Below are 23,336 nucleotides of genomic sequence, written 5' to 3'. Positions count from 1 at the left end.
TAAAAAAGAAGAAGCCGTTTGTAAAATTATTGAAAGAGAGCCCACCGACGACTTTGAGGGACTAAAATGGGTCAAATCAGAGGCACCTCCCCTTCCCTTATCTCATTTCGTTTCGGCCAAAAACAGCAGACTGCTTGATTTGACCACTTGACAAGATGTTTCCTTACCTAAATTTAATTTATTTTTACTAATTTTATTTTATTTCAAAATCAGTGTGGTTGGAAATTATCCAAAATTATTCACGAGCTACGACTCAATTATGGGAACAAATATACACACACACATTTTTATATGTATAATAATTACTTATATAACATATGCATTAATTAATATTAGATAATGATTTTGCCATCAAAGCCTAGTGAATTTTATATCCTACAAAAAGGATCACGAATGATAGTGGATAATACTTAAATGTCCAGTTATTATTTATTATAGATCAGATGTAATATAATATATAGTGGACTCTTTATTGTAAAAGTGTTTCAAAGTATCAAAGGATATATTTGAATACTTATTATTATATTTTATTATTTAATGATTTGAGCATGTTTGGATGGAATTTTTTTAAAATAAATAACACAAATATTCCTATGAAATCTTCTCACAGTTTGATTTTGCGAGACTGATCTCATATACAATTTGATCTATGAAAAAATTATTTTATGTCTAAAATATAGCAAAAACTTGTGTGAGACGGTCTCACGGGTCGTATTTGTGAGACGGATCTCTTATTTGGGTCACCCATGAAAAAGTATTACTTTTTATGCTAAGAGTATTACTTTTTATTGTGAACATGAGTCGGATTGACCCGTCTCACGGATTATGACCCGTGAGACAGTCTCACATGAGACTCACCCCTAAAATATATAGACCAATGTTATGATGGGCGGCTTTTAAGGAAATAATTTTTAGAAAACCAAGAACCAACAAATTTGATTTGGGGCTTATATATATATATATATATATATATATATATATATATATATATATATATATATACGCAATGATACCCTGCACACTCTTTTTTGCACTCCTGTGGACGTCTGCGTACGTGACACGCCCACAAACACACAAAATTTTTTGTTTTTTTTTTTTATAAAGCTGACCAATCATGCACCGCCACGTAGGCGGTGCTCATGATAGCTTGCACACCTGGTATGCAGGGTAACAAATTTAATGGTTTTCACTAATTTATATATATATATATTAGTGCTTGTAAATTTAATGGTGCTTGTAAATATATATATTAGTGCTTGTAAATTTCACAAATTTAATGGTTTTCACTAATTTATCTACAAATTTAATGGTTTTCACTAATTTATATTTAATGGTTTTCACTAATTTATATATATATAACAAATTTATATATATATATATATATATATATATATATATATATATATATATATATATATATATGTAATAATGGTTTTCACTAATTCAAACACAAAATTGCTGCCATTAAGAAAAAATAATGAGAAAACCCCACTGATACTATTTAAACTTTTTTTTTTCCTAAATATGAATTGGTGGCAAGAGAATGATTATGAGATATAAGCACTTTATGGATAAGAATATGTTTTTCTTATATATCAACATTCTAACAACATAAAATAAAAAAGAGACAAATATATAAATATTGGAAAAAACAATTTTATTTAATATATATTTGGAAAAATAACTGTTTTTATGTTTGTTTAGGAGCTTGTTCCTGATAAGTTAATTAACACTCTCATATATTATATAAATATATAAATATTTTTTTGAGTATGTGTGCAAATATATTTGCTGTGTGTATTGAATCTAACCTAAAGTGAGGAGATCCCATGCAAGATGAATATTATATTGGTCAAAAGGACTGGGAACAAACTCCACCCCTTTGATTGAGCTTAAAAGTAGATTGATTACTCTGATATAACCCTACACTGCAAGATTTGTACTACCAAAATTGGAATTTTCCCCAAAAAAATATATGAGAAAGGACAGGTTGAAGTGATGTGCAAACTGTCATCACGTCTCGTCCGCTCTGTGGGGGATTTCTGCATCCAGGCCCAGGCCCCTTTGTTACCTACCTATATCATCATCTACGTATTAATCAAGTCTTTCACCTCCATTACTACTTAATCGAATTTCAGTAGTCTTATTTTCTGCGACCAGACCATTACAGGATTTCATTTTTCTAGAAAAACATATCTATCTAGGACATGCAGTGTGAAAATGTCGGTGGCAACTATTCTAAACCGGTTCAATTCCAACGACATTAACGGCGCTCCATCAGATAATATCGGCAGCCAGAAAACGTCTCTGAGCCGTTACGAGTCTCAGAAGCGGCGAGACTGGAACACCTTCGGGCAGTACCTAAGGAACCACAAGCCGCCGCTGGTGCTCTCACGTTGCAGCGGGGCGCACATACTTGAATTCCTCAAGTACCTCGATCAGTTTGGGAAAACCAAGGTTCACAACACCACCTGCCTCTTCTTCGGCCACTCTCACCCCCCGGCTCCATGCTCGTGTCCGCTGAAGCAGGCGTGGGGTAGCCTCGACGCGCTCGTGGGCCGCTTACGCGCGGCCTTTGAAGAGAATGGTGGGACTCCGGAGGCTAATCCTTTTGGGGCACGGGCAGTGAGGTTGTATCTGAGGGACGTCCGGGACAGTCAAGCGAAGGCGAGAGGGATTGCTTACGAGAAAAAGAAGCGTAAGAAGCCTCAGAAGCAAGTGGAAGCACCCATGATAGAGGAACACGATGAAGATGGTCACGGTGGTGGCATGATGATCATGGCGGCGGGATCATCTGGTGCCGACAGGAACTCTGTCAGTAATAGAATTTCTTTGCCGGCCTGTTTCTAACTAGCTAGCTACCGGTGTTTATCCATAATCATTGCTTTATTTCTAGAACTAATCTGCTGCTATAATATTCATAGTTTCCTGAATAAGTGATGGTGATGAACTCATCTGTTGGCTTGTGCCGAATTGGTCACCAGTTTAAGAATGGATCTTTAATTAGAATTACACTGGCATTGGTGCCAGCTTTTAAATTATTTTATCAAAGTTGTCAGTACCACATATTACTTTCTCTGGATAAATTAATTTCACTGCATGTATATATATTGAAGCAATATATATATGTGTTGAGTTGGACGATCGTGGGAAAAAGGCTAAGGAATTCCAGTGAATAATCATGTTGGGAATAAATAGAGCTAAGCCAGAATTTTTTATTTTTTTTAAAAAAAATTTATGTCTACACAAAGAGAGGGACCGAAAAGAAATTTTCTTCTCGACACAGCTTTATCTCAAGTCCCAAACAGTGTCGATATCCTGACTTCATAATTATCACTTGCTGCATCACATAGGCGTACGGTTGTGAACCGTCAAATTTGTCCTCCACCTGAAACGCTGACAGACCACACCACCTTTACCAAAAGGTGACTAGCAAAAGCGACTGATCATGGTGATCGCCTTCAAAAGAAAATTACAAAATTTCTTTAATGTGTTTCATAACAAAAACAACCCTCAATTTCTAGGATGATTCAAGAGTAAATAGAACAAGACAAGATCAAGATGATCGTGCTCATTAAAAAAGAAACGAAAAAATAAGGGATGCTGATAGATGACTTTGAGCAATCCCTGGCACTTTGATATTTTTGCTGAAAATTTGCGCACAGGAGGAGCATGGAAAAAAAAATCAGATTAATGCTCATAAATATGCTCCGTGGCCACAAAACAGATTATAGAAATGAACGTTGCCGAATAGTGATACATATGCAAGTGTCGTGCATAGTAGGCCACCACTAGATATATATAGAGGCTTCGGAAGGGGAAAATGAAAATCATAAGAAAAATTCCTTCATTCTGGAAGACACAGAAGAGGAACATATCCTTCGTTCTGGAGCTCAATAAGCAAATTTTTCAACAACAGATAGATTTCACAAGATTGAGGGTGATATTTATCCGCAGCGGCAAACATATGCGAGGACTTATTGAGTTCAATCCAGCTGTAACCAGGTAGTTTGATCACTCCACGTTCTTTCATAATATGTCGGATTTGATGAACCCGCTCCCATTTTCCAGAATCTGCATGCAGGTTTGATAGCAGCATATAGTAACCAGAATTGTGTGGTTCCAAATTAAATAGTGGCTCGGAAGCCATTTCAGCTAGCTCGAGGTTTCCATGAACTCGGCAAGCACCCAATAATGTGCCCCATATGCCTGCGTCAGGAGTAAATGGCATGCCCTTAATCACTTGAAGCGCTTCTTCTAAACGACCATAACGACCAAACATATCAATTAAGCTTGCATAATGTTCAATCCTTGGTGAAATTCCATAATTTTGGGTCATGATATTGAAGTAGCGTTTTCCTTCCTCAACATCCCCCGAATGGCCAAAAGCTGATAAAATGGCAAGAAAAGTGACATGGTCGGGTTGAAATCCCTGATCCTCCATTCTATGAAATAAGGCTAGGCATTGCTTCAGATGGCCATGGTTGCCATATGCAGCGATAATGCTATTCCAAGATACTTCATTTTTGGACTCCATGGTGTCGAAAACATGTTGTGCTAGATCCAAATTGCCACATTTAGCGTACATGTCTACTAGTGCACTATCAGCAAATATATCGGAATTGAATGGATTTCGGATCATAAAGCTGTGTATCTGTTTTCCATAATGCAGAGCAGACAAGTTTGAACAGGCAGACAGAGCAGCTGATATGGTTACAGGGTCATACTCAGCTCCTTCCATCCTCATGCGTCGGAAAAGATCTATGGCCACTTCAGGTTTTCCATTCTGGCTACAGCTAGTAATGATCGAGTTCCAACATATGGAGTCACGTTCATTCATCCTATTGAAAACTAGATGACCAAGATCTACCCTTCCGCATTTTGCGTACATGTCCGTTAATGCACTTCCAACGTAACACCTACCCTCAAGCCCCTTTCTTATGATGTTACCATGCAATTCTTGACCCAATTTCAGGCTAGCCAAACCTGCACAAGCAGGAAGAACACTTGATAAAGTTATGGCGTTGGGCTTGAGTTTCTTACAAAGCAACCATCGAAAAACTTCCAAGGCATCAATGCTCATCCCATTGAGCACAAATCCTGAGATCATGGCGGAGTATACGACTATATCCACTGCAGAGTTTTGGTCAAAGACCTTGCAGGCGTTATCAACATCCTTGCACTTGAAATACATATCAATCAAAGCGTTCTTCAGAAACAAATCCAATAACAACCCATATCTCATAATATAACAATGCATTTCCTTTCCTAGTTCGAGGCACCCCAGTTCACAGACTGATGGGAGCAGAGTTGCAAAAGTTCTTGAGTCTGGTTTCACAACAGATGAAACCATTTTCCGAAACAAAACCAATGCATCATTCATAAATCCATTTTGAACGTACCCTCCAATCATCCCATTCCAAGTGACAAGATCATGTTGCATGACAGAATCAAACAGCTTTCTAGCCTCAGACACGCAACGGGATTTTGCGTACATTGAGACTAGAGAGTTGGCCACCGGAGCTTCCATCTCCAAGCCACACCTGATGACTAAGCTGTGAATCTGAGCACCAAACTGCTCGATCGATTTAGAACCACACATGCTAAGAACACAAGCGTAAGTTACAGTATCGGGCTTCACTCCACCTTTCCTCATGTCTTCAAACAACCCAATTACATTGTGCATCAACTCATCGTACATTAAATAACCATTAAGCATCATATTCCACAAAACAATATCCCTTAACGGCAATTTATCAAACAACCCACGTGCAAGGTCTAAAGCATCATTCTCCGAATAGAATTTGACCAAAGCACTGCCCACATACACATCCAATTCAAAACCCATATCTCGAATCATCGCATGAATATATTTCAGTAAATCAACAGCGTGCAAGCCACCACAAGCTTTGATCACGAAAGGAAAAGTGTATTTATCTGGAAGAGTACCAAAAGCGAGCATCTTGAAGTAAAACAAAATTGCAATATCGAAATAACCCATCACCGTAAATCCTCGTATCATCCAATTCCAAGGGGCAGCATAGCGCAACTGAAGCTGAAAAAACAATTTCTTAGCATCAAAATATCTGTTACACAGAATGTACATACCCAAGATTCTTGCTCCCAAAATAACCATGTTACGAAATCCATTTACAGTAATCTGGGCGTGGATTTGCAGCACTTGTTGAGCAACGTAGGGAGATAAAGAAGGGTCTTTTATTGGTAAAAGTGGTGCGAGACGGGATGCCAAAACGTCCTCAGTGAAGGGAAAATGAAGGACATCGCTTGATAGGTGACGAATGGTTGTGTGGTAACAATGTTTATTGCAAGGCGGGTCTTTCAAGAGGATCGACGCGAATGAAACTAAAATCCTCTTGAGCATTTATGCAATTGAGTTCCAATTACCATTCTGCCAAAAATTTTTCCTCAGTTCAAGCGTCTTAAAACCTGCCTCCATTGCTTCGGCCAAACTGGGTTAATATTAAATTTTATTTTTATTTACAATATCTGTTTTCCTTATTTTCATACTCGGTGTAATTATAATTTTTAAATAATTTCATATTGTTTTTTTAAAAAATTTGATTATATTTATATTTTGAAAATAATTTTGTATTTATATTATTTTTTTCTGATATCATACCAAACATATAGTTATAAAAAGCGCATGTCTACGATCAAATGTTGTAAAAGAATGCATCTTGTGCTGCTCATGATCCGGCAGGTTCGAGAATTACGGTAAGCAGGGCCTGTTGTGTGGATCCGATGGCTTACCTCACTTGATCGTTAGCGGGGATCAGAGACACTGGGGTGAATTAATCACTCCAGGGATCTTGTTCTTGTACATTGCTGGATGGATCGGGTGGGTCGGTACGAGCTACCTGATTGCCATCAGGGATGATAAAAAGCCAACCATGAAGGAGATCGTCATTGACGTACCATTGGCTAACTCGCTCGCCTGGCAAGGCTTCATCTGGCCCTTTGCTGCCCACCGAGAGTTCTTGAATGGAGAACTCATTGATCCAAATGTCTAAATCTCATTTTCAGGTGCCAAAAAATATTTAGCTTTCACAATTACTCGGTGAATGTCGCAATCTGTACCTTGATTTGTGCAAGAAGACACGTGTGTAACTTATATTTTGCTGAGTGCTTATACATTTTCTGGTTTTCGATGTGGGTTTAGATGAGAGATCGGAAGTGGAGAGAAGATCAGTAAAGGAGTTTTATTGCAATCGTGTGCGGTGATGGCAAACTCTTGTATCTATAACTGTTATCTCGTACTAAAGCTTTTGTTTGTCACTGGAAACCAAAGTGAACTTCCCTTCTCTCTTTCAGTGGTAGCTCTTTATCTGTTCTTTATCTTTAATTGTTGACATAAGTATATTGATACCCCGAGAGGCCCGGGTCATGGATCATTTTATGATAAGTTTTGGGTCAATCCGACAAATAGCCGGACAAATGAATGTCCGAGACATCATCCCTCAGGTTACCGGAAGCTCGGGCTTCCAGACGAGTTCACGGGTGATGGTTTTGTACCCGGATTACCTCGATAATAGCACATCATTCGAGTGCACAAATATGTGATACCTTATCTTAATAATCATTACCGACAAAATCGCATGAATTTGACAAGACGAAATGGACAGTTTGACGTGTCAGAAAAGCACTGAAAACAAGGTCATCGTTGACTTTCTCTCTATAAATACCATGTTGGTTTAAATATTAAGTCATTCATTAACATCTATCTTGCCTATATCATTTATCATCTAGAATAGACATCACTTTTACATCATTCTTGTAAGGATTATTTTGTGCGACAGATATCGAAAATAATAAAAATATCAGAATATGATGTAAAACAGTAAATTCGTGTTTTATCAGAATTAAATGTTGTGCCAGATGTTACAACATCTCGGACAACATCTATACGCAGCGGAAAATTAATAACACAAATTCACTTTAAATAATTAGATGGACAAGATTAAATATGCACAAGTATAAATACTTGTGCGGTGCCTTATGGCAAAAATTAATCACTAGAAAAATCAATTGTTTACAAAAAATCTAACACTAGTGATTATGACAAAAATCAATTTCCTCAACAAGTTGAGGAAATAAAGCTTTCTAAAAACAACCAACAATATTAAAACATGAATAAGAAAGCAAAAACGAGATCCCTAAAAACACGAGCAGCTACACACGATCTTCAGCCAACATCGTTACGGATGTTGTCTGTAGATGTTGGCAACATTCAGGGCAACACGTAAACCAGCACAGCAACGTCTCTTGAATAAAGTTTTCTCTGAAATTCTGAACGTGCACATGTGAGTGAATATTTGACCGAGAGAAAAGACCACCACGAAGAACTCCCACGAAAATCTTCTCACGTGAAAACTCTTCACGAAAACTTTCCACGAAAAACTCCTCCACTAAAACTCTATGAATTTCTCTTAGTCTCTCTCTCTACAATCTTCTCTCTATTCACCCACTTTCCTCTCACGTTGATAGACTCTTATGTAGAGCTTTTATCTCCCCTAGAGTTTTCCTTCCATAAAGAAATCTATAAGATATGGTAAACAAGAATTCTATTAGAAACAAATCAATAATACCATATCATGTAAATCATTATCATAAATATTATATCTAGAAGATATTTATCACAAAGATAATATCTAGAAAGATAAAACTCAATATTCCACATAATCTTATCAATAGGAAATTAAATTCAAGGAAGATATTATAGCACAATAAAATCTTAACTATCTAGAAAGGCAAAACCATAATTAAATATTATATTCAATCAAATCTACAAAGAAAAGATAATATTAGGGAAATCAATTTACAATGGAAATTATATTTCCCTTCAATTCTCTTTGCTACATTAGTTTTTTTTGTTCTGCTTATTTTAGAATCAGAGTGGCTATGTCAGACATCTTTTTGTCGTCCATTCACGTGGTTATCTTCGTGTTTGTCAGCTTTTCTCGGGAAAAAAATTTATGGTATGGATATATCTCATCATTTGCATAACCCGACCCGATTAAATTGCTCACGCATCTTGCACCATTTTTTACTCGGTCACATCATAAATCAATCCATGTTTGGTTAGCTTTTCATTCAAAAAGATCCAACTAATACTGCGTTTCCAATTGAAACATAAATATCTTTGCTATATTCTTGGTTAATGCCTTGAGACTCGTGTGAAAAAAGAAAAAAAAAACATAATTTGGAATTATACTTATTTAACGTTACTTTCCACGAGAACTCAAATTCATGGAATGCAATCCAATGATAATATTTATTCCTTCACGTGCTCTGGTACGTGTAGATTTTACCTGGGAATTGATTATTTGAAACGAATATATAAGGACATTAACGATCACCAACACGATTGAATGAGATAGATAGGACACTGCATACAATGGGTTTTGAAAATTTGGTCCATGTTTTGATGTATGTCAGAAATTAAAGCGCTTGAACAAGAAATTCAAGTTCATGGGAATTCAGTCCAGTAGGTATCAATTGCATTTGCATTTTGACGCACACACAACGTGATCCAAGAAACGTAGTATACTGTATAAACTTCGAATAATGCAAACAGTGATCCTCATTTTCCAGCCAATCTTGAATTTCAATTCCCACCACCAAACATTTTGATTGAAGTAACACCAACAATCGTAACATGAAGATTGTTAATAGAAAACATAGAATGAATTGAAAGAAGAATTCTTCATTGATGCAAGCTCTGTCAATAGACGAGTGCAGAAAGAAATTGTTCAAACTCAATTGAGACTTCTAGCAAACCGCCAACCTATTTATATGTACAAAATGTTTAGAATAGGTAAAAACGTATTATTTCTCTTTAACGCTTTTAATAATTGTTTCTCGAAAAATTATTTATCACAAATCTATTTATTCAAAATCATCTCTTGCATGGCAATTCCCCAGCAAGTTCTACTTTATTAGTCCCTCCGCTCCTTCAACAAACAGTCCACAGCCACCTTCAGTAGATCCGCATACACTCGGAATTCTACATTCCTGTTCTGAATGTGCGCGGGATCGAACGTGCCATTATCAAAATTGTTGTGGCAGCTCTTCAGTTCATCAATAACATCATCGACTAGCACGGGAAAGGCGCTATACTCGCGCTTACGCAGCATCCTTTTCGCCTCATTCAGATCACGGATCGCATCGCCGTAGTTCTTGGAGCACGACCAGTATTTCTCCTTCATTTTTTCGTTATTGGACTCCTCGCCAAGGCGGCTGATTTTATCCTGGATTTCATCCGCTATTCCTTTAGCAAATTTTATGGCGACTTCAACCACACCTGTGGTGTCGGTGTGGAATCTGCTACGCTCTGGTTTAAGAAGTTTCTGTTATAATTTGTTCAATATAATTAAATAAGATAAAAAGATAAAATCTTGATTTCATAACTGCCACATGCAGTTTGTAATTTTCAGTTTTTTAAAATCAAACAACGTGTCTTTTGGCATGTAATTTTTTGGAAGAGATGTCATCAATTCATTGTGGCTTTTGGAGGTGGCTTCTCGGTGACTACAAATAATGCATGTGATTGTGAAAACAATACAAGAATCACAACCTATTTTGAAACCCATTATTTCAACTCAATACACAATTCCAAGTTCTAAATATTTTCTATTGTTACTTGTAGAAAATATTGCAAAGGCTTGTCATATCCCAAAAACTATTTGTCAGATTCCTTAAGTAACATTGAGAAGGGACAAATATAGTTTTTAGGAAAACGTATTCCTACGTGTTTCAAGTCTTCGATCATTTGATTATTTGTTCGTCGGTTTTCGGGATCGCTCTCTACAAGTATATTCTCAACAATCTAAAAACTATATTTTGTTGCAATCTGAAATTCGTGAAGATGGAGAGTGGAACAAACATGGCAACATTGAAGTTTATGAATCAAGACATGGTCAAACTTGATAGGTTTGATGGTACGAATTTTACGAGATGGCAAGACAAGCTTAAATTTCTACTTACAGCAATGAAGATCTTCTATATTCTGGATCCAAATTTGGAAGAAATTCCAGCACCTACCGATGGAGAAAATAAAGAACTAAGGGCTAAAAGAGAGAAAAGGCAAGAAGATGATTTGATGTGTCGCGGTCATATTTTAAATGCTTTGTCCGATCGTCTTTACGATCTCTACACAAACACCACATCTGCTAAGGAAATATGGCAAGCATTAGAAAACAAGTATAAAGCGGAAGAAGAAGGTACAAAGAAATTTTTAATTTCAAAGTACATTGATTTTAAATTTCTTGATGATAAACCATTGTTGCCTCAAGTACATGAACTGCAAGTTATTGTTAACAAAATGAGGGCTGTTGAGATCGAGTTACCGGAATCCTTTCAAGTGGGTGCAATCATTGCAAAATTGCCATCTACGTGGAAAAGTTACCGGAAAAGGATTCTTCATAGTTCTGAAAATTTTTCCTTGGAACAAATACAAAAGCATATGCGTATTGAGGAAGAATCCATGACAAGAGATAAGAATGAAAATTCTTATGAAGGCACATCTAAAGCCAACGTCATAAATCAGCCTACAAAATTCAACAATAACAATAAAAGGATAGGAAATCCATTTGGTCCGAAAAAATCCATAGATAAACTCAAAAGGAAGTCCAAGGGAGCATGCTTTGTTTGTGGAAAATCCGGGCATTATGCTCGAGATTGCAGGTTTAAAAAGAAACCAAGTGATAAAGAGGCAAAGGTTAACTCCGTGGAAATGAACAACATTGTGGCAACTATAAGTCATGTTAATGTTGTTCAAGGAAAAGTTCTAGGTTGGTGGTATGACACATGTGCTACAGTCCATGTTGCATATGATAAGTCATTGTTCAAAAATTATCAAGAAATTGAAGATGGACAAGAGATTCAAATGGGAAATGAAGGGCGTTCCAAAGTTGTTGGTAAAGGAAGTGCAGTTTTAAACTTTACTTCAGGAAAAACAATAACTTTGATAAATGTTCTTCACGTTCCGGACATGAATCGAAATCTAGTGAGTGGTGAACTTCTTAGCAAAGCAAAGATTAAGGCTGTATATGAGTCTGGAAAATTGACTCTTTCAATGTCTAATAACTTTGTTGGGAAAGGATTTTCTTGTGATGGGATGGTCAAATTATGTACTAGTGACAATGAAATAAATAAATGTATTTCTTCTGCTTACATGATTGACTCTATTTCTTTATGGCATAGTAGATTAGCACATATAGGAAAATCTACAATGAACAGAATGGTTAAATGTGGCCTTATATCTTGTGATTTAAATAAATTTAAAAAATGTGAAATTTGTGTTAAATGCAAGATGACTAAGAAACCATTTCAAAATGTTGAAAGAAATACTCAAACTCTAGATCTTGTTCATTCGGATATTTGTGAACTAAATGGAATGTTAACAAGAGGAGGAAATAGATATTTTATAACCTTTATAGATGATTGTTCGAGGTACACTTTTGTTTATTTAATAAAACATAAGGATGAAGCCTTTAACATGTTTAAAGTATATAAAGCTTTAGTAGAAAACCAACTTAATAAAAAGATTAAAATACTTAGGAGTGATAGAGGTGGTGAATATTTCTCAAACGAATTTAATTTATTTTGTGAAGAAAATGGAATTTTGCATCAATGTTCCGCACCTCGAACTCCCGAACAAAATGGTTTGGCGGAAAGAAAAAATCGAACATTTGTAGAAATGATAAATTCTATGATTTTAAATGCAAAATTGCCATTTATGTTATGGGGAGAGGCATTGCTAGCTGCATGTCATATTGTGAATCGAATTCCTCTAAAAAAGAATAATATATCACCTTATGAGATATGGAAAAGAAGAAAACCAAATATAAGTTACTTAAGGGTGTGGGGGTGTCTTGCTTATTGCAAAAACACCAACCCAACGAGGACTAAATTAGGTCCAAGAGGAATTAAATGTGCATTTGTTGGATATGCTACAAATAGTAAAGCATATAGACTTCTAGATTTAGAATCTAACGTTATAATAGAATCTAGGGATGTTGAATTTTTTGAAGATTCACTCACTGTGGAAGATAGTACTAAATTAGTTCTATACAATAAATCTCAAGAGAAGATTGTAGATGGATCACAAAATGAAAAATCTACTAAGGTTATTGAAAAAACCTTTGAACCTAGAAAAAGCAAAAGAACAAGGAAAATAAAATATATAGATCCTAATGAGATTGATTCTCAATTAATATCTCTGTGCTTGGTAGAAGGAAGTAGAAAAGAAATAGTGAGAACAATCCCAATTGTATTACAGATTGAAAGTGATCCTATGACATATAAGGAAGCTATGTCTTCAAGAGATTCTAGTTTTTGGAAAGATGCTGTAGATGACGAAATGAATTCTATTTTATCAAATCACACTTGGGAACTTGTTGATTTACCTTATGGTTCTAAGCCTATTGGTTGTAAGTGGGTGTTTAGAAGAAAATATCATAGTGATGGAACACTTCTAACATTCAAAGCTAGACTAGTAGCTAAAGGGTATAAACAACAAGAAGGAATCGATTATTTTGACACATATGCTCCTGTTGCCAGAATTACAACCATAAGAATTTTATTTGCATTAGCCTCTATTCATGATTTAATAGTACATCAAATGGATGTAAAAACGGCATTTCTTAATGGTGATCTCGATGAGGAGGTATACATGGAACAACCTGAAGGTTTTGTTCTACCAAGAAATGAGAAGAAAGTATGCAAATTATTGAAATCCTTATATGGTTTGAAGCAAGCCCCAAAACAATGGCATGCAAAATTTGATAATAGTATTATTTCAAATGGTTTTGTTCACAATACTGTTGATAAATGTCTTTATCATAAATGTTTTGAAAATTGCATCATATTTATTTGTCTCTATGTTGATGATTTGTTAATAGTAAGTAATAACATGAAAGGCATATTTGAAACAAAGAGGTTTCTATCTTCGATATTCAAAATGAAGGATCTTGGACAAGTGGATGTTATACTTGGGATTAAAGTTACAAGAAACAGTGGGGGTTATGAACTAAACCAAGCACATTATATTGAGAAAATGCTTGATAAGTTCAAACATTTGAATATCAAAGAAGCTAGTACTCCAATTGATCCAAGCATCAAACTAATCAAAAAATAATGGAAGGACAGTGGCACAACTTGAGTATGCAAGTGCAATTGGTAGCCTAATGTATGCATTGCAATGTACAAGGCCAGACATTGCTTTTGCGGTTAGTAAATTGAGTAGGTTTATCAATAATCCAAATAGTGATCATTGGAAGGCTATTGGAAGAGTTTTTGGTTATTTAAAGAAAACCAAGAACCTTGGATTGCACTATTCAAATTTTCCTGCTATATTAGAAGGATATACAGATGCTAGTTGGATATCGAGTGTTGGAGACAATAAATCTACCTCCGGGTGGGTGTTTACTCTTGGAGGAGGTGCAATATCTTGGAAATCCAAGAAACAAACTTGCATAACACATTCCACCATGGAGTCAGAATTTATTGCATTAGCCGAAGCAGGAAAAGAGGCAGAATGGTTACGCGATCTTTTGTGCGAAATACCTTTGACTTTAAAAACTATTGGTTCAATATCAATATTATGTGATAGTCAAGCCACTCTTGCAAGGGCATATAATGAGATATACAATGGAAAATCTAGGCATATAAGCCTAAGACATACTTATGTGAGAAAATTAATTAAAAGTGGAATTATTTCTCTCACATACGTGAAATCTAGTGAAAATCTAGCAGATCCTTTTACTAAACCTCTTACAAGAGAATTAGTAAAATCTACATCGAGGAAGATGGGATTAAAACTCCTTGATTGAAATAAATTACCAATAATGGCAACCCTACCAAATATTATTATTTGAATAATATAAGGTTCAAAGGGTAAGAACAAATTATTGATTGTGAAAGTATGCAGTATTTTATTAAAAGTGACCCATCTTTGATGAAAAGGTACTGGATGTTACAGTTAGATGGTTGAACATAAATTGTTCTTAATAAGATTCAGTTCAAGAAACAAGTATCTCAATGTAACATAGATACTGGAAGAATCTTACCTATATGAACTTAAAGATGGTGCCGTCTTAAAAGGAAGTTGAGAGTTGCTTTCGGAAAAGTTCATAGAATGGATGAGTGCAAGGCCTATAAAAGCACTGAGCAAGAAACTGGAACTTGTGAAAATGAGTGTTTATGTGTGATTAATTCACCGATATTGTAATAAGAAATTGTGATTCAAAGCTATTAAGCTATCATTAATTTTACATTTGTTTTGTGATTTTTTCACTAAGGTGTGATTCAAATCGAAAGATATCATACTGTATTAATAAACACCGAGTATGAGTTGGATGGTAAATTATTTTGAACAAGTGGGGGATTGTTATAATTTGTTCAATATAATTAAATAAGATAAAAAGATAAAATCTTGATTTCATAACTGCCACATGCAGTTTGTAATTTTCAGTTTTTTAAAATCAAACAACGTGTCTTTTGGCATGTAATTTTTTGGAAGAGATGTCATCAATTCATTGTGGCTTTTGGAGGTGGCTTCTCGGTGACTACAAATAATGCATGTGATTGTGAAAACAATACAAGAATCACAACCTATTTTGAAACCCATTATTTCAACTCAATACACAATTCCAAGTTCTAAATATTTTCTATTGTTACTTGTAGAAAATATTGCAAAGGCTTGTCATATCCCAAAAACTATTTGTCAGATTCCTTAAGTAACATTGAGAAGGGACAAATATAGTTTTTAGGAAAACGTATTCCTACGTGTTTCAAGTCTTCGATCATTTGATTATTTGTTCGTCGGTTTTCGGGATCGCTCTCTACAAGTATATTCTCAACAGTTTCCAGCACAATTCCGGATCATGTGTTTTGGAGCAAAGATCTCGCAGGTCTCCATCCTTGTCTTTATCGCGGTGGTGGCGAGCCAATGAAGCGGGAATGGCAAACATCAAAATTACGGCGATTGAGATTATTCCAATTAAATTAGCCATTTTTTATTTTGTATGTTAAGAGTTGAGCGGGTAACTATTAATATAAGAGTATTATTGTCGTTACGTTATCAAAATTAATGCTCATTTATATGTCAGTATTAATTGAATCATTTTAAATTACTTGGACATTACGTACGTTTCTTCTTGGGAATATAATTAAGTAGAATGATTTTTGGACCACTTTATTGACTTTGACAAATTTTTAAAAAAAAAATTGGGAGATTTATTTTTAGAAAATAAAATATATTATATTTTGAATAAGATCGCACGGCTTATAAAGCCCTAAATGACTGATAATACAATATTTTGAATGAACTTAGCCAAAACTCTACACTCTCATTAAGGCATAAATAAACAAAACTTGTACAAAGTTGCCAAGGAAAATTGGACCATGAACGGCAGAGAATAGCAGAGATTGATGGAACAATGCAGCTGCTAAACAATTACAATTGCAGTTGCTAGCTCCACAAAATAACATGCTAACACCCACCGAATCTTTTATAACTTTACAAAAGAAAATCACACAAATCCTGAAATCATACAGTCTCGGATTCTTGTTGAAATGGTCCAAGATCTCAAGTCTTCAAATCCGGAACCATGTATGTGCATAAGAATATCAATCAACATTGGGTGTTTATTGAATCGTTCTGGTAAGTTTGCACTTGGAAATGAAGATGGTGTCGGAATAATTCAGACTACAAAGCTTCAAAAGCTCAGCTGCCCGCTGCTTAAGTTCGGCACTGCATCCACTCTGGATAACGAGAAGAAGCTTTGCTGCGAGACCTGCATCCACAGCCACCGAGGAGCATTCCTCGGGGGATAATTTGCATACGGACCACAAGATTGAGAGTGCATGTCGAGTACAGTTTTCCGAAATTTTCATTAAAAGTTTAACCATAGTTGGTATAGTGTTTGAACAATCTTTCAGAGCTTCTCTCCCTTCAGGCAAGGAGGATAAGGCATCCAATACGAAAAGGGCAAGTTCCATGCACTCGGGATTCAAGAAATGTATCAACTCTACCAATTGAGGCACAGCTCCAATGCTCACAATCAAATTTCGGACTTGCATGTGTCTGCAAATTAGTTTTAGAAGACCAAGGGCGGGTAATTGTCCATTAGGTTGTTTCCTATCCCTCACAAGTCTCATCAAAGCAACCAAAAGGCTATGGCTTGATATAGTTTCAGCACGGAAATCCTTCTCCTCCATCAATGTTTCAATCAGCCGAATACAATTCACCTTTGTTTCAATCGACCCTTCATTCAAGATATCCACAACTAATGACACCTTTGCAGGTTGCATCAAATTTGATTTCGAATCAGAACTCATGTTCAAATTCACAAGAATAGCGATAACTTCAGACCCTACAGCATACGAAGTAAACGGGCCAAGCAAAGACAAGAGAAGGGCCACCCCACCTTCATCAATAATGGTCTTCCTGGCAGTTGAATGGCTCCCCACAACTAGTCTCAGCTCCTTCAATGTTTGGATTCGCACCTGACCCTTGACCTTTTTCAGTGTAATCAGAAGCTCTGATGCCCGACCCTGTGCATCTTCGGATCTCTTCTTCAATTGCACGTACTTCTGAGAAAACCAAGTATAGATTAAATGGTAAAGGGTCCTGTTCGGTGTGACCGTGTCATCCCAGAGTTCTTGCATTGTGGTGGGGCAAGTGTAATGCCCCAGGCTAAACCATTTGAGAATGTTGGTTTTCTCGTAAGTTTGCCCAGTGCAAAGAGTAACCGGATCTTGCATGGTTTCAAGAGAAATAGGACAAATAAACACAGATGGAATTTCTGCTAAATAAAGCTCTTCAATCATCTTTTTCAGATCCAATTTCTCCCCAACTCCACCGCCATAACCCCCTTGCTCCACTCCACCCAAAACTCCATCTTTAACAGCAGTATCCAGATCTAATACACGCCCATCTACACCACCCTCAATCCCAACAAGCCCGTCCTTCTTTAAAGGCAGAAACATAGGCATCTGGGCGACCTTCCCCCAACCAAAAAATTGCCCGATTTTTTTTGAGGCAAAAACCCCGTGTGAAAACACTGTCAATAATCTTCCCACCGGAACAATTTCAAGAAAGCACAGTACACAAACAACTACTACACATGAATTCAGTGAAAAAGGATGAACAAAGAATGAAAGTATCCTCAAAGTACATCGCTTTCATTGACACTAACAAGCAACAATCCTCGCTTTCAAAAGGAACACCTTTATTTTCCTCTCCACACACCCTTATCTCTCTCTCTCTCGCTTTTCACTTTCTGTGATTATCTCTTTTTACTGGTCAAAAGACTCATCAACATCATCATACAACACATCATATGGCATTCACAATCAATATTCTTCCCAAAAATCAATGCTCTTTCACTTCCCATTCAAGCTTCTAAAAGTGTAACCCACACATATCTTCAAGAAAAAGAGCGAGAAAAAAGATCTAGGTTTGAGCAAAAAACGCAACAAGTATCGAGACCCAAATCAAAAAACCCCGTCAAGTGGAGACATCACAGGTTATTCAGCAGAAAACGAAAGAAATAATTGAAAGAGGTGAGAGAAAAGGGTACCTCCAGCTCCAGCGAAGACTCCTCTTTCTTCTACCTTGCTGTTCTTGGGCCAGCCCATTTTAGAGAGACCCGACTTAAATATTACGTTGATACATTGAAATCGAATTTTAATTTTATTGTTTATTATAAAATTATTTATTTATATAATAAAAATATAAAACATAAAAATTTCAAATAATAATATTATTAAATAAATTAACAATAAAATATATTTGAAATCTATGTATTTTAAATTCATCAATCTAAAATTTAACATAATAAAATAACAAATAATTTTTAAACAAAAATAAATAAATAAAATCTACACTTAGAATTAAAAATTAATAAATATATTAAAGTGTATGGAAATTGCTTAAAATATATAACTTTTGAATAATGTTAAAGTGACAGCTTGACCGCCTTGACAATGTTGCCTTTTCCCGTGTGGCTTTGACTACATTTGAACTTTGATTTCACATGTGCCCAAATACACATCTTTTGAAAATTTAATTTACTTCTTTATATATTTTTAATAAAAATTAAATATATGTATCACAAAATTTTGTAGCGTTCTAGCACAATTATGAAATTTTCCGCTTTGGCTCAAGGCATCACGGATTTAAAATACATCACAAGATGTTGTTACGCGTTCATTTAAATGCCCAGCATATCTCATGTGGTTTGATTTTGTAGAATTTCGCCAAAGACTTTCACTCCTCTTTCGGGACTCAGCGTTTTCGCTAAGGTTTGTCTCACCATCTAAACTAACACGAAGTCCCTCTGATACCAAATGTAACGCGTTTTCGCCAAAGCCTACTTGTGAAAATGTCTGATTTGGTCTAGGATCTCAAGTTTTAAAACGCGTTACAAGGAATTGCTAAACGCTCATTTAAATATCCAGCATCTCTCTACGAAGGCCCTTAGGCGAAATCTCACATCGCCAAACCACGAAAAATATGTTGAACATTTAATTGAGCGTGTAGCAACCTTTGTGACGCGTTTTATTACGTGATGTCCTGAGCCAAAGTCAACAATTTCACAGGTAGGCTAGGCCGTTATAAAATTGATCCGTAAAACCGTTTCACATTAGTTTTTGCGTTAATTGTATATGTTAAAATGTTTTAATTCTATAATATAATTCTAGTTTGGAAAAAATAAGGAGTTTTTAGTTGGAAATAAAAAGACCGGTGAGATATGAAAGTGACAAGAACACAAGACCTTTAAAAACAGTGAGAAAATAAATGATAATATTTTGGACGTAAACAATAAATTTTGCAGCTAACAATTAAATGCTATTTATTGTTAAAAAATAAACAACAAAATCAAAATATATATCACATGACTTGTAAGTCATCTTATATTTAATTTAGATCTCAAATTCGATTTCAACTCATAATATATATATATATATATATGTATCATATATATGTATCATACGTCCAGCTAATTTTAGCAATTAAATAATTAGATTTAACAAATACATAATATATTATAATATTGAAGGTGAATATTTTAGAAAAAAGTGACAGCAATTTCAGTGGACCGTGACAGTGTTTGGTTTGACTGTGTGAGGCCTTGTCACTTTGGCTCCCCTTCTGCAAATGTGTGCATCCAATCATCTGCTGCCAGCTCAGCACCGTGGTGGTCCTTCAATTAATTACATCATCGTGGGCTGTTTTCTCATTCGATACATTTTTAAGTTTTCGTGTTGAATATTACAATAATATGATTGTAATATGTGTTTTCTGGACCAATCTTCCCATAAAAAATTCTGCATGTTGGTGAAATTTTTTTTAAAAAAAATAATCCAAAAAACATGCAATTATTTCATTCTTTTTTCAATTTTGCACCCATATCAAATAAGAGAAGTTGACAGTATCACGAATCTTTATCTATGAGACGGTAAATTTTACCGATATTCACAATAAAAATTAATATTCTTAACATAAAAAATAATATTTTTTCATAGATGACCTAAAATAAGATATCCATCGTATAAAATACGACTTGTATGATAAGCTCACACAAATTTTTGTCATTAAATCATCTTTATTTGGAATCTCTATAATTACGACTTATCTTAATTATTTATTACACACACCGAGACCACCAACCTAATTTGTTTATACGAGACTGACACATTTAGGAGTGATTCTCGATCCAGTCAAACAACCACATCTCAATGAATGCTGGGCATAAATAAATGCTTCCAGCCTGAATAAAGTACTTAATAAATAATGGGATTTATTTATTAAATTCGTAATATCCCATCAAAGTTTATAGTTTTCTAAGCTTTTAGAAGGCAGATCTCGTGGTGGTTCCAACTTTCTGTATGGTTTGTCCCCCTTTTTGTCATGCTCGAACACACTACGTGTGGCATTCATGGGAATGTCCCATCATTTTTACCATCGATATTTTGTGTAAACTAGGTTATTCATGACCAATAATGTTGTCTTTTAGAAAATTAATTTAATTGGAATGATTTGATGTGAGGAATTTGTGGAATGTGTTTCTATCTACACTCGAATCGAATATGTTTAACTTGATATAGAGTAGATTTAAATCAATCCGAGTATGTCAATTTGTGAATTTGAAAATCATTGCTTTGAATCTATTAAATCCATCAATTCAGATGTAGTCTAATATAAATTATGGTGCATATGTACAAATTATTAGTTACATTTACATATGAGGTGGTGTTTATAAGGTTGAATACACTACAACCAAAAAAAGCAATTTATAAATTATATATTTGTGTTGGATATAGTAAGTAGCGATATTTTTAGTATATTTTTCATCGAAGAATAAGTATCTTATCGGACGTTGTCACGAATTTTTTTCGTGAAACGAATCGACCGTGCTCATGTTTATGATAAAAATTATTCTTTTAGGCATTACAAATAATATTTTTTCATGGATAATCTAAATAGAATATATGTATCATAAAATTGACTCGTGAGACTGTATCACATGAATTTTGTATGGTTTAAATATATATGTATTTGTTATTTCGTTTTTAGTGGAATCATGGGATACGGGCCTCAATTGGAGTATACCTGCCTCTGTCCTTTTGGAAATAAAGCCCAATATGTAACACTGCTGGGAATCGGAAACCCCCAAGGACTTCTTGTGAAGTCGTCGGGCTACAGTTTGGGCTGGACACTGAATAAGATCTTGAACTTTCACGTCCAGATTCAATTTTAACTCCACATGTCATTATTAAAGTTCAAGTGATTTAGGGGAAAAATATAAGAAAAAATGAATCATTTATGCCACAAGGCAATATTTAGATGAGTATGTCTTTTGTGAAACTATCTGATGAATCTGTTTTCGTGAGACGGGTTATCTCGATTCATATTTTAAAGTTCAAAGTAATTTTTTTTAGTATAAAAATTAATATTTTTCATGAATCAGATAGATTTATATATCTAGATCACAAAATCGATCTATGAGATAGTCTTATCTTATAAAATTTTGTGTACGTAGATATAACTGAAAAAATGCCATAATAAAAAAGATCATGATTATATAATTAGTATATCCAAAGGAATTATTTATTTTGTTCAAGTCCCATCAATAATTATATATTGTAACTGCGAGAGATTTCGATTCTCAGAATTGCGCTTAGATCAAAGGATTTGAAGTTGTGCATTTAAAACATATTTAATTGTTTAGATGAATTTATATTAAATAGATTTCAAAACTCTCAAATTCCATCAATAATTATATCTTATAACTGCAAAGATTCTGATTCTCAAAATTGCGCTTGGATCGAGAGATTTGAAGTTAAAGATTTAAAACATATTTGATTGTGAGTAGATTTCTTGTGAGACGGTTCCACGAATCTTTATCTGTAAGACAAGTCAATCCTACCGATATTCTCAATAAAAAAATAATACTCTTAGCATAACCCAAATAAGATATCTGTCTAACAACATACGACTTATGAAACCGTCTCACACAAATTTTTGTCTTTGATTGTTTAGATGAATTTACTTAGATGGATTTGAAATAAATCCCTTCCATAACTTCTGTATATGTAATTGTGATATAATATATTTGAAATTCACCCAATATAGATATCATCTTCAAATCCTTCCCTTCAAATCAAATTTTTACATCCAAGATGCTTTGTCCAGGTACTAAAATAATTCCATGCGATTGCAGTAGAATTACGGTGGGCAATCGATCATAGCCATGAGTTTTCTCATGAGTTAAAAAACCATATTGTAAAACACTGAAATATATGTTTAAATTCCAAATTTTTTTGTAGTTATGTATGTATAACATCTGATTTATGCAATATTAAAAATAAGAAAATAACATTTAAAATTAAAAAAAGTCAAATTTTTATAAACTGATAATGAAAAAATACTTGTTTTCTGTTGATTATAATTTATAACTAGGGTAAAATAAATTCCATGATGATGGCTCCATAGATTCGAAATTAGGATGCGGCCAAAGTCCAATAACCAAGAAGGACATTGAAGAGTGAGAGGGGCCCAATCCACCGTCCCCAATCAGTCAAAGCCCAGTATCAGTCAAAGCATCCTGGCCCACTCTGCTGTCCTGGCTGGCAAAATGAAAAGTGGAAAAAGTTCAATTACGTGGCACATAGATCACCTGCTCCAATGGACCGTCCTCCGCCGGTCAAACCACAGAGCAGGTCAAAGCACCCTGGCCCACTCTGCTCTCCTCGCTGGCAATATTGAAAAAGTGGGGAAAAGTTCCATGACGTGGCACATGGATAAC

At 35.0% G+C, this 23,336-nt stretch overlaps 4 protein-coding genes and 1 long non-coding RNA gene across 5 annotated transcripts; 2 read left to right on the top strand and 3 right to left on the bottom strand.

Moving 5' to 3' along the window:
* The first annotated feature begins 1,983 nt into the window (after positions 1–1,983).
* Positions 1,984–3,029, top strand: LOC140836672 (protein LIGHT-DEPENDENT SHORT HYPOCOTYLS 5-like). Its single transcript, XM_073202355.1, has one exon. It carries the CDS (start codon positions 2,221–2,223, stop codon positions 2,848–2,850), a length of 630 nt encoding a protein of 209 aa, XP_073058456.1. The 5' UTR covers positions 1,984–2,220; the 3' UTR covers positions 2,851–3,029.
* A 211-nt stretch (positions 3,030–3,240) lies between these two features.
* On the bottom strand, positions 3,241–6,469 carry LOC140836669 (pentatricopeptide repeat-containing protein At4g21300). Its single transcript, XM_073202353.1, has one exon. The coding sequence runs from the start codon at positions 6,380–6,382 to the stop codon at positions 3,848–3,850; it is 2,535 nt and encodes an 844-aa protein (XP_073058454.1). The 5' UTR covers positions 6,383–6,469; the 3' UTR covers positions 3,241–3,847.
* Positions 6,470–6,905: 436 nt separating this feature from the next.
* Positions 6,906–7,331, top strand: LOC140836670 (uncharacterized). The gene is made up of 2 exons (XR_012119157.1): positions 6,906–7,044; positions 7,181–7,331. It is a non-coding gene; the product is annotated as an uncharacterized lncRNA (long non-coding RNA).
* A 2,546-nt stretch (positions 7,332–9,877) lies between these two features.
* On the bottom strand, positions 9,878–16,166 carry LOC140837367 (pectinesterase inhibitor-like). The gene is made up of 3 exons (XM_073203502.1): positions 15,883–16,166; positions 11,426–11,567; positions 9,878–10,367 (listed from the first exon to the last, which is right to left on the bottom strand). Exons 1-3 carry the CDS (start codon positions 16,032–16,034, stop codon positions 9,957–9,959), a joined length of 705 nt encoding a protein of 234 aa, XP_073059603.1. The 5' UTR covers positions 16,035–16,166; the 3' UTR covers positions 9,878–9,956.
* Positions 16,167–16,328: 162 nt separating this feature from the next.
* Positions 16,329–18,659, bottom strand: LOC140836665 (U-box domain-containing protein 30-like). Its single transcript, XM_073202350.1, has one exon. The coding sequence runs from the start codon at positions 18,016–18,018 to the stop codon at positions 16,669–16,671; it is 1,350 nt and encodes a 449-aa protein (XP_073058451.1). The 5' UTR covers positions 18,019–18,659; the 3' UTR covers positions 16,329–16,668.
* Between the last annotated feature and the right edge of the window lie 4,677 nt (positions 18,660–23,336).

Source organism: Primulina eburnea, chromosome 7, assembly GCF_022965805.1.
Source record: "Primulina eburnea isolate SZY01 chromosome 7, ASM2296580v1, whole genome shotgun sequence".
Taxonomy (NCBI): Eukaryota; Viridiplantae; Streptophyta; class Magnoliopsida; order Lamiales; family Gesneriaceae; genus Primulina; species Primulina eburnea.
This window is presented reverse-complemented; position numbering and strand designations above follow the sequence as displayed.